The following is a 13,353-nucleotide window of genomic DNA, read 5'->3' on the forward strand; positions in this document are numbered from 1 at the left end:
GACTATTTTATGAGAAAATTGATAAGATGAAGGACTTTACGCTGTACGAGATTCAATGGTTACAATACAGGCAAGTGGTTCTTTTGCCGTCCAGCGTCCCGGAGGGGGCGTTCCCATGAGGGTGGTCACGTGCAAAAGGTCAATACTCTAGAGGCTATGAACAGTATTAGGCAATATGAATGGAGAGTTTGGAAGGACCAACATCTTAAAAGATCTCATTGAAGAGGAGGACAAACTAAAGACATGCATTTATGGTCGAGATGCCTTTTAGAAAGGCACTTTGCTCTATGGAGTGCTTATGGAACACTATGGTGTAAACTTTGCTGTTTCTTGCTGAGGGTGAATACTCACAATGTTTACTTTGATGGTTGAACAGTGAAATTTATTTTCATGTATTCATGCATCAATAAATAAAAAGTGTTTGTTGTTACAATAACAAAAGTTACTGCACAGTGATCATGTATTTTAAAGATCATTCATGGTTTAGCCTTCAGTTGTGGTTCTTCTTCAACCATTCAAATTCAGCAAATTTAATAAAAAAATATGTTGCTAGTGTTTAAACCTGGTCAACAATTCTCTTTTTAAACTTGAGTTGGTTCAATAATTTGTCTTTTTAGAGTGCATACCCACTAAAATCCGACAGTCTTCCACAGTAGTTACATGTAATCTACATATATACATGCCAAAACACTTGCTGTGAAATCTACAGTATTTGACCACTAATTACTGTACTTTGTTTTTTACCCATAATGCACTTTATTTTCCCCATAATGCATTGCAGTATATAGTTAAATATTGTAAAAAAAAATAAAAAAAATAAAAAGATAATGCTGTCATTTATTACTGCAGATTTTACAGAAATGGATTACAGTGTATAACACTTATTATGTTTGTGCAGTTCTAATACCCTCTGGTAGGTAGTTTATTTGTGCAGTTTATAAAGGTAAGTAAGCACGCTTTTACATAGTGTTAACAATGTGTTACCTCGGTGGCGAGCCTTATGCTACCTTATTTATGAGGTAGTGTTCTCCAGAGCTACCAGACTCTGTGTGTAGCTGGCACAACTCTTTTTTCCATTAGCATCGACTATCTGATCTGCTGTCTTGTGTATATTAACTTTTTTGCCGGAAGTTCCACCTCCTCTGGGGGAGAGTGGGGTAAGTAGTGCTAATTTTTACTTAAATTGTCATTTACACAAGGGCATTACAGAAATGCCTCCAACTAAATTATGTTCATATAGTTTAGGATGTTGTGCATCCCTGGGAGCAGTCACTTTGGATCTTCAATAAACTGTTTGAGAAATATGGCTTTAGAAAAAAAAAAGGTTTTGTGGCACAACTTGCCCCCAGTGTGGGGTAGGTTGTGCCATTAGTCAGAATTCAGTGGGGTAAATTGTGCCATTGATAACTGAAGTAAAAAAAATAAAAACATTTTAAGCTTACAAATGACGATGCTGTCTAAAAGGAAGACAAATTCAATACAAAACTTTTCAAACAAACAAAAAGGTTTCAGAGACCTTTTCTTATTTCATGCTTTTGCTTTTCCTGTTCAGACTTTTTATCTTCTCTTTATTTGTGAGCCTTCGACAACTCCATCTTGGTAAAAAATTAAGAAAGGCACATACATTTAGTGATCAAATGTAAAAACACAGTTTACAACAACACCAATAAAATACAATAAAGTGATATAGAGTAAATAATCATAATTTAGGAGAAGTTGTGCATTGACATAACTTAACCCAGGTCCTTTTGTACAAATCACCCCTGTTTTGAGCCAGCATCATGCTAACCCTAGACACATAATGTATATACTAAAGCACTAAAAAAATGTGTGAACTGTTTTCAAAGCTGTCTGTAATTGTTCAAACACAGCTATCAAAAAATCTTAATCATAGAAATTTTACTTTGGGGGGCAAAACAATATGGGGGGGGGGGGGGTATCTGTGCTTACTTCTCAAGCCATGTGTCTCCCTTTTTACCGGATGAAATTACTCCACTCTCCCCTTCCCCATTAAGATTAAACTGCACTAATAAACTAACCATCAGATGGTACTAGAACTGCGCGAATGGAATACAACCTTCCTTTTTTTAACAAATGTGCTGCTATCATGACATGACGATATTATGGCAATTTTAATATTGCAATATTGCTAGTATAGTTACATCCCTAATAAACAGTGATGTAATATTAATTTGTAACGGCTACTATAAGTTGTGTACATATGTATTTTAGGTATGACTGATTATACTTGTGTAATAATTTTAATGCTGTAATTATAGCCACATATACCACATCAACATAAGTACAACTTATTAAAATAATAATTAATTAAAGGATCTGTGTGCAGTTTGCCACTTTTTTTACTTGTGACTGCCACAACTGGCCCAAAGCGTAACTGCAGCATCTGTGTCAGGCTCGTTCATGGTGTGCGTGCCAGTACGTGCACGACAGCCACAATTGACAAATGAAGACATGACTTCAAATGAGGTAAGAAAAACTCCGCCCCTCCCCTCCCCAAAGAAACTGTAGAGTGTGAGGGTCCACACACTCTACTATAAAGGGAAGATAAAAGCTTATAGGGGCAGTCAGAATAAAATAGTCAGGACTCTTAGTACTCATCTGGGCATTGTTGGCGCATGCATGATGTAGAAAAAGCTTTAACATTAGCTTTTTAAACGGCACAATGCAACTTTAACAATATTCTGGATATAAATATACTGTATTTACTAAATACAAAAACAGCATGTTGGCATGGCTACAACCTTTTCAATTTTCTTACTATGCCTTTTTGGAAAAGTAATTGCCCATGCTTGCTCTGGAACAAGGGTCTCAAACTCAATTTATGTGAGGGCCATTAGAGATAGTCTGGGTGTGTCTGGGCATGTCAGAGCCGCTTTAAGTATTTCACCCCCAAAAAGTTCAAGTGCCGCCCCACCACCAAAAAGTATAACTAATTCAATCTGCTCAATCTTTAATAATAACAGTTCTAAACATTAACAATTCTTCAAAATTTGAAGGTGGTCTAAAGCAAATAAAATAATAAACTACTGAGGTGTCTTAATGTAATTTACTTGTTTTAACAAAAACAATAATTCAGTGAATCATTAATTTAATGTTTAAAAGACAAGATGGAGGAGAGAAAGAAGTGAGTCACATTTAGTAGCAACAAAAAATGAAAAAAAAAAATACAGGGGGTTAAAACAGACTTTATCTTGCATATGAAAAAAATATTAAAATGCCGAGTCAATGCTTACCTACCTACAGTTGAAACCATCCAATCTGCAGAAAATATCAATTACAAATGATATCTCAATAACAAAAAAATGAAACTAAAACATTTACAACATTAGTGACATATTCAGCAGTTATTAGACTTGTAATCTTTTGAAACCAATTGTGTCCATCTGGCTAAAGAAGTGCAGCAGCAACTCCTAACTAAATGAACTCCTAACAATGAAAAGCAGTCTGTGACGAATACAAATATACAAATGTCCATAGGACAGTTTACGTCCATTTCTATTTAGGATGACCTGAGAGAGACGAGTATCTTCAGTGATTTCACCCCTTGGCCTGACCCTTTCTTTGGTTTATAATTGACAGTTATTCATTTCCTAAAAAATATTCTATATGAACAACTGAAAATGTTGTTTGCAACTAGTTCTTATTAGATTGTGTTCGTCAGCGTGTTCTCCTATAATAAACAAAGGCTGCCACTAAAATCACTGATGCCACTAAGGTGAATGTCCTCCAGCGAGGCCATCCATGGATTACCCCTTCCTACAATGAAAGACAGAAACAAAGATAAATCTATAAGTCAGTACAGCAAGATATTCATCCAAACTACAGGTGTTAATGATATTCATGCATGACGCACCCAGCCTCCCTGCTGGACAAGCCAGTAGTAGAGTTGTTCTTTGATAACCTGGAGAACCCAGCTGATTATGAGTCGGATGTTCTCTAGATGATTCGTGGTCAGTGCCTTTAAGATAAAAAAAAAAACTATGTAACCGCATGGACATTATATACACACACAAACACAAATTATGGTGTGCGTTGGCTCCAGGCACTAGAGACGCCAAATGTTTGTGCACAAGAGATTTGAGCAGCAGTGAATGGAGAACTGTCAGGAAAGTCCTGTGTGATCTTCCCACAGGTCCTAAAACCTTCCAAATACAATGCTTCTTATTATTGCAAGTTGCATAAATAAAGTTGTTAAAAAGCTTCTTTTTTTTTGTATTTATCTTCTTCCTTTTCCTCTATGCTCAGTTATGATGTACTCACTCTTGATTGTCTGTTTACATGTAAACAGACAAAGAAAAAAAAGAAGGAAGAAAAAGTATTGTGTGCCGTGACAAATCTGCTTGTGTGACATATTGTGCAAATGACGTCAAGAGACGTACACAGGGCTTAGAGTAAAAAACAAAAATCCTGAGCCTGAACTTTTTTCGGGAAGTTGTTGTTTGACCGACATCAAGCCATTAATTACTATTCGATTTGTCACCGTGGATGGACTAGGCATTTGGGAAATTTCTGAAATTCCCGATGGCCAGTCCTGCCCAAGTGTCAGGTCATCTCTTTCATTATCCATTTATATTATTTATATTTCACATGACTACTGGAAATGCAAACCATTAAACTTTTGCAAAATATCAATATAGGTAAATAATCAGTTAAAATGTTATTTCAATAACAGTCAGGAATTTATCGCATTATTGATAAAATTATTACAATATTGAGTTTTATTGCATTTTAGTTAAGCGCAAATTGTATTACATTTCCAAAATATTATTATAGGGTGCGACACAGCAAAGTCATAACTCCCAAACTCTACAACGAAGCATGCAGGCCATATAAAAATATTTGCCGAATACACAAAAGCCTTTCACTGACCTCGGATTGTTGGACCTCCTAGGTGAGGCACCAGAGACTTATTTGACAATGACGGTCCACTAAATGTCGGACTTGTAGTTAAGGAGCGGAGCACTGTACTGCAAACTCAGCCATTGCATGAAAGCAACACAAGTGTATAATGCACTTTATTTAGAGTCAGCCAGTCCTCCCTCAAGCATCTCCAGCTGGTCTTGCTCACCTCATAACTGGTGCTCATAATTCAAATTCTGGCCACCTCTCACTGGCTTCCTGTAAATTTTAGAGTACATTAAGATTATTTTCTTTGTTTCCTAATCTTTAAATGGTCTTGCTCCACCGTACCTCTCCGAGCTAATCAACCCCTATACGCACCTGACCGGTGCCTTAGGTCAGCAGACCAGATGCTACTGGAGGTACCAAGGACCAAGCGAAGGCTCAGAGGGGATTGAGCCTTTTCCATTGCTGGTCCATCTCTTTGAAATGACTTCCCATTAAATGTTAGGCAAACACCTCTCTGTCTATTTTTTACAACTTGTCTAAAAACACATTTTTAGTCTATGACTTTTGACACAGCATGAGACTTGGCATTGTTTTAGTCTTTTTTGGGGGGGTTATCGTTTTCATGTTATTAATTCATTGTTTTAACTATTTTTGTTATTTTATGACTAATTTTTACTCCATGCACAGCACTTTGTATGCAGCAATGTTTTTTTGTAATGTTCTCTATAAATAAAGTTGAGTTTAGTTGGGCTGAGTCTATGATAGGAACGGGCAACTTAAATGCTGGAGCGTGCCACGATTTTTCATCAGTGCTAAGTCATATAGAATCACGCACTTCCCAAACAGATGTCTGACAAAAATGCTATTTTATATACAATACTGTAACGTATAATAAATGTTTAGCAGCGGTTTTTGAAGAAGTTCCAAGATTTGTAAAATATAAATAAAATATTACATTTTCTAAATGCAGAAAATTCCATTTCGAATCACGAAAAATAAAACTGCACACCCCCTTCAATCCAGGTCCAGAAAGTAAAAACTCTGCCACAGATTGGATTTAGCCTCAGGTTATTCTAGTCACCTGGCAGGTAAACGAGCTTGTCTGTTGAGTAGAAGCACTTGCAGGGTTTTTACTTTGTGGACCTGGATTCCCCAACTCTGTTGATGTCACACATTGCTTTGGCTTGTTACCTTGTATATAAGTCTGTATGCTAGATGGAAGAGAGCCACAACTCGACCCCAGTTGATGCCATCAGCAAAGATGTTCCTGGCCACCTTCATGAAAATATCCTGAGCACAGTTCCCTTGAACCTGGTTGATTAGTCTGAGAATGAGAAATGGAAATATGTAAGCAAGAATTTTGATTATTTTCTATTTCACTTCCAACATTGTACCCTACAGGTCAAGTAGGTTTAAATATATTTAATAGGGATGGCAGAAATGGAACATTGAAACAATCAAATCATTTGGAACAATTGAGTCAGAAAAAGTATAGATCTTTTGGGAAGTTTGAAACATCTCCCCACAGCGACATCTGGTGGCCAATTGTAAAATATCACATTCAAACAGTAGCACAGTACTATCACATTTAATCAAAAACTTTTTTGTTTTTTTTTAATTTAGACAGAAAGCATTTGAGAGGGAAAAGAATGACCGACTGGACTGAGAAATGAACCAGGGTCGCCTGTGAACCAACCACCGCGCTCCAAAGTATGTTGGCATTTTATTATGTTATATATATATTATGCAAATTATGTTATACATGAAGTATTAGGGGTGTGAATTGCCTAGTACGTAGTTCGTATCACAATTCATAGGTCACGATTCGATTCAATACCGATTAATCCCGATGTGAATCTATAAATTGATTATTGCGAATTTTTTAAAATCAAATTTAGAAAATACTAATCAGTAAACTTGTACATGTACACTGTAAGATTTGTATGAAAATGTATTTATTAATTAGAAAATTCAGGCTTATAACTGAGCCTTAGTAAACAGGTTGCAATCTGTTTCATTTTTGAACAGCACTGAAATAAAATATTAAGGCTTAATGTTCCATTAATATAAGATTCTTCCATGCTTAATGTGTGAATCGTAACCCTAAGTAAGACGTTTTGTTGAATATTTACATAAAAAATTGATGTTTAAAAATCGATTCGGCCGCATATCGAATCGATTCAAGAATTGCACGCTGTAATGCCGCGATATATTGCCGAATCGATTTTTTCTAACACCTCTATGAAGTATACTTAGGTTGGATATATTTCAGATTGAAGACATTTTCATATAGTCCAGTGGTAGGATTTTATCTAATTTTAGAAAAGGGATAATATTTTCACTTGCTGAATCAATGTGACGTTTGGAGGCGTAATGGAACGCGAAAGGCAACTGTCACGTGACATTGTGATTCTGAGACAGATTGAGGAACGCAATTCGAATCACAAGTTCAGCCTGGGTTCCGGTGCTTTGATTTTGCCATCACTAATATTTATTTACCCCTTCTTGTATTGTTCTTTTTAAAAAATACCTTAAAGCAGTGATTCTCAAAGTGTGGTAGGAGCACCACCAGTGGTACACAGTTAAGTACAGTTCAGTTGCAAATTAACGTTTGTATTTAATCTTGTAGAAATGTTTGTTTAGAAACATGTATTTATTCCATTTTAACTTAAAGCTGATCAATGCAGGAAATTTAATTTAAAATAGATTTGAGATATTTGCAATGATTAACATTTGATCCATTGATGGACTTTTTTTCTGTCTTAGTTTGAAATGTTTGACAGTTTTTGAATGCAGCTCGCCACTCTCTGTCAACATTTAGCTAGTTGCTAACACCGGAGACTTCTGCCATATCATACAATGACAGACTAATTAACAAGCGGTTTATTAGCGTCCTTAATTAGCAATCAAATATAATAATTGGGATAGTGTTGTGTTGATGTTGGAAGTCGGCAGTCGCGTGAGGACGAGTGAAGCTGGGCGTCTTGAGCCGCAACGTCTACCACACACTGTGTGGGTCAATTTCAATATAGAAATAACAAGGCAATTGCATCAACGTCAATGTATTAGTTGGATGGCTTTTAATTTGAAGTTGGCCTCTGTAGCACGGATCATGGCTCAAAGATGAGCCATTGCATCACTCATTTGAACATGTACTCGTGCCGTGTGACCGGATACATTTTTTACCAGCACAGGCTGTACAGTTGGCCGCATCTGCGGGTGAATTCCTCTCAGTGTCGAGACTTGGCTCGAATCACGGGACTCAGCAACAACCACATGCAGGCCCTAGCTGTAGAAGGTAAGCGGCGGTCGACCCATTGTGTCCGACACTAGCGGCAAGCACCACCACAGGCTAACTACATTAACAAAATTATTCCCCTTTGGGTATCCGCAGCAGAAAGATCGCGCCTCCTGTAAGACCCACACCTACAAAGATTCTATGTTGATGTGTTAGAATGTTTTTTTTAAGCATATTATTGAAATAAGTAGTGGATTTTTTTAAATGAATGGATTATCATTTCAACACTAGATGGCACTAATTTCTACACACTGTCGCTTTAAGAACGTGTGTGTACTGTGCTCCACGTCCACTTGTTGCTGATGGTGATAATTAAAGAGTAGATTATGAAATGAAGTCTTTGGGAAACATTGTGCATTAGTAAAATAACCACATTAACCAAGCATGAACCAGTTAATCTGTTTAAAGCAGGCGTGCTCAAGTTTGGTCCTCGACAGCCCCTATCCAGTCTGTTTTCCATGTTTCTCTCCACTAACACACCTGATTCATGATCAGGATCGTTATCGGGTTTCTGCAAACCTTGCAGATTAGCTGATCATTAGATTCAGCTGTGTCTGTTAGAGAGAGCCACTACATCGTGATAACTTACATTGATGTTTCTGCATTTGGCAATTTATTATTATATTATATTATTAGTATGGGATTTTTTTTTAATGGGCTTTAGGTGAACTGATGAATACACACACGCTCGCACGCACGCACGCACACACACACGCACATACACATACTCACCCACATACAAAAAAAAAAGTATATATATGTATATGTATATATATATATATATATATATATATGTGTGTATATGTATATATATATGTATATGTATTTAAAAAAAAAAAAATTATTAAAATTTTTTTAATTGATTTGTTGTTTTTTAAAAAAAAAAAAAAAAAAAAAAAAGAGGAGAGCAATGATGATGTCAAATCGAATGAACAATACTGAGCTCTTCTGGAGAAAAAAAAAAAAAAAAAAAGATTCAGCTGTGCTGCAGGAGGGAAACATGAAAAACAGGCTGGTTAGGGGCTTTCGAGGACCGAACTTGAGCACCCCTGGTTTAAAGCATACCGTTGGAGCTCCGCATTCCTGTTCAACTCATCGGCAATCTTAAGGAGCTGCTCCACAACTTCTTTGATTTGTGGCTCCTCTTGTTCATTGGATCGTCCACCTAAATCCTCGGAAGTAACATGTCGTGTGGGGTCTTCTGTATTTATTCGCTCAATCACATACCTGTTATGAACAAAAGATGTATATAAAATGCTTTCTCAATGGAATAAAACTAATTTGTTGTGCAATTATACAGAAGTAGTTCTACAAGAAATTCATAATCACATCACTCCACCCAAAAGAGAGAGAAAACATTTATTTTTAAAATTGTACTATACAATAGTGTTGTGGCATTCATGTAACTGTCCAAGCCTTTCACTTTCCCTACATGGTCAGTGCAATCACTAGATTTGCATTTCATAAGGAAAATACCTCATGTAAAAAAGATCTCAATTGCAAATTGTGCTCAATAAATAAGAAACACAATTTCTAAAAGAAACAAAATCACTTTTTTTTCTCTTTACAAATGGTCTAGCAGTAAACCACCCCAGTAGATCACAGATTTTAAAGATATTTTTGGCGCATGTTTTTTGGGAGTTTTTAGTCACAAATAATCGATTAATCAACAACTAATTGACCATCAAATTAATTGACACGAGTGGTAGTGAATCCAACCCCCCGATAACCAGTTTGATGATTTACCCTGGTTTAAAAAAGTCAAGGTTTCAATAACCGCTAATACTGTCTGTCACCAATAATGAGCTCTTCTTGAGTTGCGTAAAAACGAACCAATTCAAGTTAATTGTCTTCAATTAACTTTCTTTACCTTCTCCTGCGAGTACACGCGCAGTCGTGCACACGGAGGAGGTTAGAAGGGAAAGGGGTGGGGGATAAGGGGAGGCACGTAATGTCGTTAAAGTGTACACGTGACAAGTCCCCAAAGACAAAATGAGCAACTGGGGTCTGTTTTAAAAATAGCTAAACAGTTACGGGACACTGTGAAAACATGCCGCATAAAAATTAAACTGCACTAAAAAAAACTAACCACCAGAGGGTGCCAGAACTGCACAAATGGAAATCAACTTGACATTTTTTAACAGACGTGCTGCTTTTAATATCGTGACATGACGACGACGATATTGTGGCAGTTTTAATATCGCAATATCACAATATTTCCGTTATCTTTACATCCCTAATGTTTACATAGATCTTCGCGTTTCACTTGGCTGTAAAACGGCTGCTCTAATAAATGTAGTGGCACATGTAAACGTAAATATTTTGATTTCATTTCACAACTCAAACAGGACCAAAAGTTTATATTTCTCCCTTCATTCACTCATCATTCACAACAAATTACTGTAAAATGATACTGTTAATTATTGTGAAATGCTGACAGTTTTTTACAGTGCTGGATGAATCACTTGAATCTGATTACTGGCTTGAAAATAGTAACGCATTAGATTACAAGTTACCAAAAATAGTCATCATATTGGAGTAACGCATAACTTAGTAGCGTATCAAAGGCATCACTGATTCTCAATTATGTACACAATCATGTTATCGTTGATGTCAAAGGAATGGACTTCTGCCATAAATTGAGCACCCCTTGCATGATTTAAACCCGTTTCACTGTAATTGCATAAAAAATTGCTTTTGTTTGTTTGTTCGTATTTTTTCCATGTCAGCAACGCTAGGAATTTCATAGCAAAATCTGAATTTCATCACTAAATAGAAATACAAATATACATTTGTATAACATTATGTTAGATACAAGTAAACAAAAAGCACATACATTACATACAATGATTAAAATTGATGCTTGTTAAGAATTCCCAAGTTTTTTGCCAGTGCAAAATAAAATTTAACAAATCATACTGCATAAGACAACAGAAAAAAAATCGAACCAACAAGAAAATTCAAATCCCATTAAAAAGCAGTTTTGATAGGACTTACCCTCTGAGGACAATTGCACCTTGCTCTAGGATTGGATCATCAATGACATCTGTTAAAGATGGTAGATGCTTGATTAGCCTTCAGTTCAACTCCGCTCCAAAAGTATTGAACATTTGAGTTTGACATCAAAAGGTAAATAGGAGACTAGGGTGTGCTCTATACTGCTGGTACAAGAAATGTACCGCAGTACCTTTTGCCGTCAATAATGAAACGATGGCAGGTTTTTTTCAAGCACTGCTATTAAAAATAAATTAATACATCTCCAACTCTGTGTCCAGGGGTGTAGCTACATGATGGCCATGACAACTATTCATATTGACCAAGCTACACACAGAATATAAATACATTTTTCATAACAGTGAAATATGTACAGTATTTAATAATACTTGTAGTGAGTATTCAGCATTCAAGGAGAACTCAAGATGAATACATTCAGGTTCTGAATATGTGTGCATTTTGTTTTTATGAAACAATGACTGTAGATAGTATGATAACAATGACTTCTTGGCCATCTGCGCTCAACGCAGACTTCACTATCTCTGAGTTGTGGGATTACAGGCGTGGAATAGCCTTTTTATTTGAACATTTGTGACTGAAAGATTGAATTAGTAGATTTAAAACCTTAGCTGTTCACAGTGCGTACGCCTCTGGTCAATAGTTTTCAGACAGGATTCAGGTTTGAATTTCCCGCCCTCAGTCTGTGGATGTGACATCATGTGCACATCATGTACGTGGAGAAGGGTGTAAGCAGTTTCAATTTTCGTCAACAGGTGACAGTAGCGATTCAAAATTGACTTTTCTGTGTTCAGTAGCTTTAACATAAAAAAAAGGACATTGGTTGCACACATTAAATTCTGTTTCAACATGAGTATGATTTTATTTGTGTATTATTCATGTTGGTAAAACATGATTTTAAAGCCTGCAACAAATGCTCAGACATTAAAAAAAAATTTTTAAATGAGACTTTTTCCCCCCAGTGTTCTTCATGTTTGACGACTAAGAATGATTTGTCTGTCTGTGAAATTGATCAAACAGATGTTTCTTTTATGGATGCTGATCTATATTTCTCTCCACATAGATGTTAGTTATAGCAGAGGTTACCAACCTTTGAAGTTTCGCTTAGGGCCCGAATACAAATGAGCTATAGCAGGAAAGCAAGTTGCTGTTGCCCTTCTGGTATTTTGTGATAGGTTTCACTAGCGACCAGCAGGACAACATAAACTTGCTAGGCTGCTCTGGCTAAGTTGTTAGAGTTGGTCATCCAATTATCAAAAGGACGGCGGTTCAACTGTCTGCTGTTGAAATTTCTTTGTACATGACTCAGAACGCTAAATTGCTCCCGGTGGGTCTGGCAGGTTATGTTTTAGTTGGTGTTGACACCAGCAGGACCGACCGGCAACGAAAACACAACAAAACAAGCATTATTCTGGTTCTATGTGTGTGTGCGTGTGTTTTTTTTTTGTAAAACCAGGTAATTAATGTTTATCTATAAAATATATAGAGAAATAAAAATCATAGTTTGAAATTACATTACAATATCAAACGTTTAGTATTTATTAAATTACTCTTACAAATTACGATCACCTTGAATAATAGCTGGTTAATGTACGCGTAACAACCTTTCATTCACGACATTTTGGCTCGTATCTATTCTCTGACACATATTATTTTTAAATACCCAATTTATTACAACCTTCTTTAATCTTCAATCTGTACTAACAACATTTGTACTTGCTAATAAGATCACATTTATGACCCTTATCGCTCACACGTTTCCAAGAGGCGAACAAAGCTCACGGCCTGTAGAACTTTGAATTTGTCACCAACTTTCAAACTGCGTTTCAAACTGGGAAAACTTGAGCGCTGGGTAAAACATTCTCATCCCAAATGAATATAAAAACTGCCATAAATTTCATCGGTGCAGGTTAACACGGCGCACATACCTTCCCCACCCACAGCACCAACAAGTTGTTGTTCTTCGTCGTTGTTCTCATTTCCTCGGTCGTCAGACATATTCCAAGATATTTGTTGGATCGTGGTCACGGAACTCGTGTATGTATAGTGTAAATAATTTCAATATCTGACGCTGATAAAACGAACAGAATAATGTCTCGTCGCGGTCAAACGTCGAAAGTTTGTGGAACGAGGAAGTGAAATGACATGAAAAGTGCCTGCTGCAGTAACCTACA

At 36.4% G+C, this 13,353-nt stretch overlaps 1 protein-coding gene across 1 annotated transcript; it reads right to left on the minus strand.

The window, feature by feature from the left end:
• Positions 1 to 1,551: 1,551 nt before the first annotated feature.
• Positions 1,552 to 13,353, minus strand: LOC144051082 (apoptosis regulator BAX). Its single transcript, XM_077564862.1, has 6 exons — positions 13,108 to 13,353; positions 11,165 to 11,213; positions 9,233 to 9,394; positions 6,061 to 6,193; positions 3,875 to 3,979; positions 1,552 to 3,777 (listed from the first exon to the last, which is right to left on the minus strand). The coding sequence occupies exons 1-6, from the start codon at positions 13,175 to 13,177 to the stop codon at positions 3,679 to 3,681; spliced, it is 618 nt and encodes a 205-aa protein (XP_077420988.1). The 5' UTR covers positions 13,178 to 13,353; the 3' UTR covers positions 1,552 to 3,678.

This window comes from Vanacampus margaritifer, chromosome 4 (assembly GCF_051991255.1).
Source record: "Vanacampus margaritifer isolate UIUO_Vmar chromosome 4, RoL_Vmar_1.0, whole genome shotgun sequence".
Taxonomy (NCBI): domain Eukaryota; kingdom Metazoa; phylum Chordata; class Actinopteri; order Syngnathiformes; family Syngnathidae; genus Vanacampus; species Vanacampus margaritifer.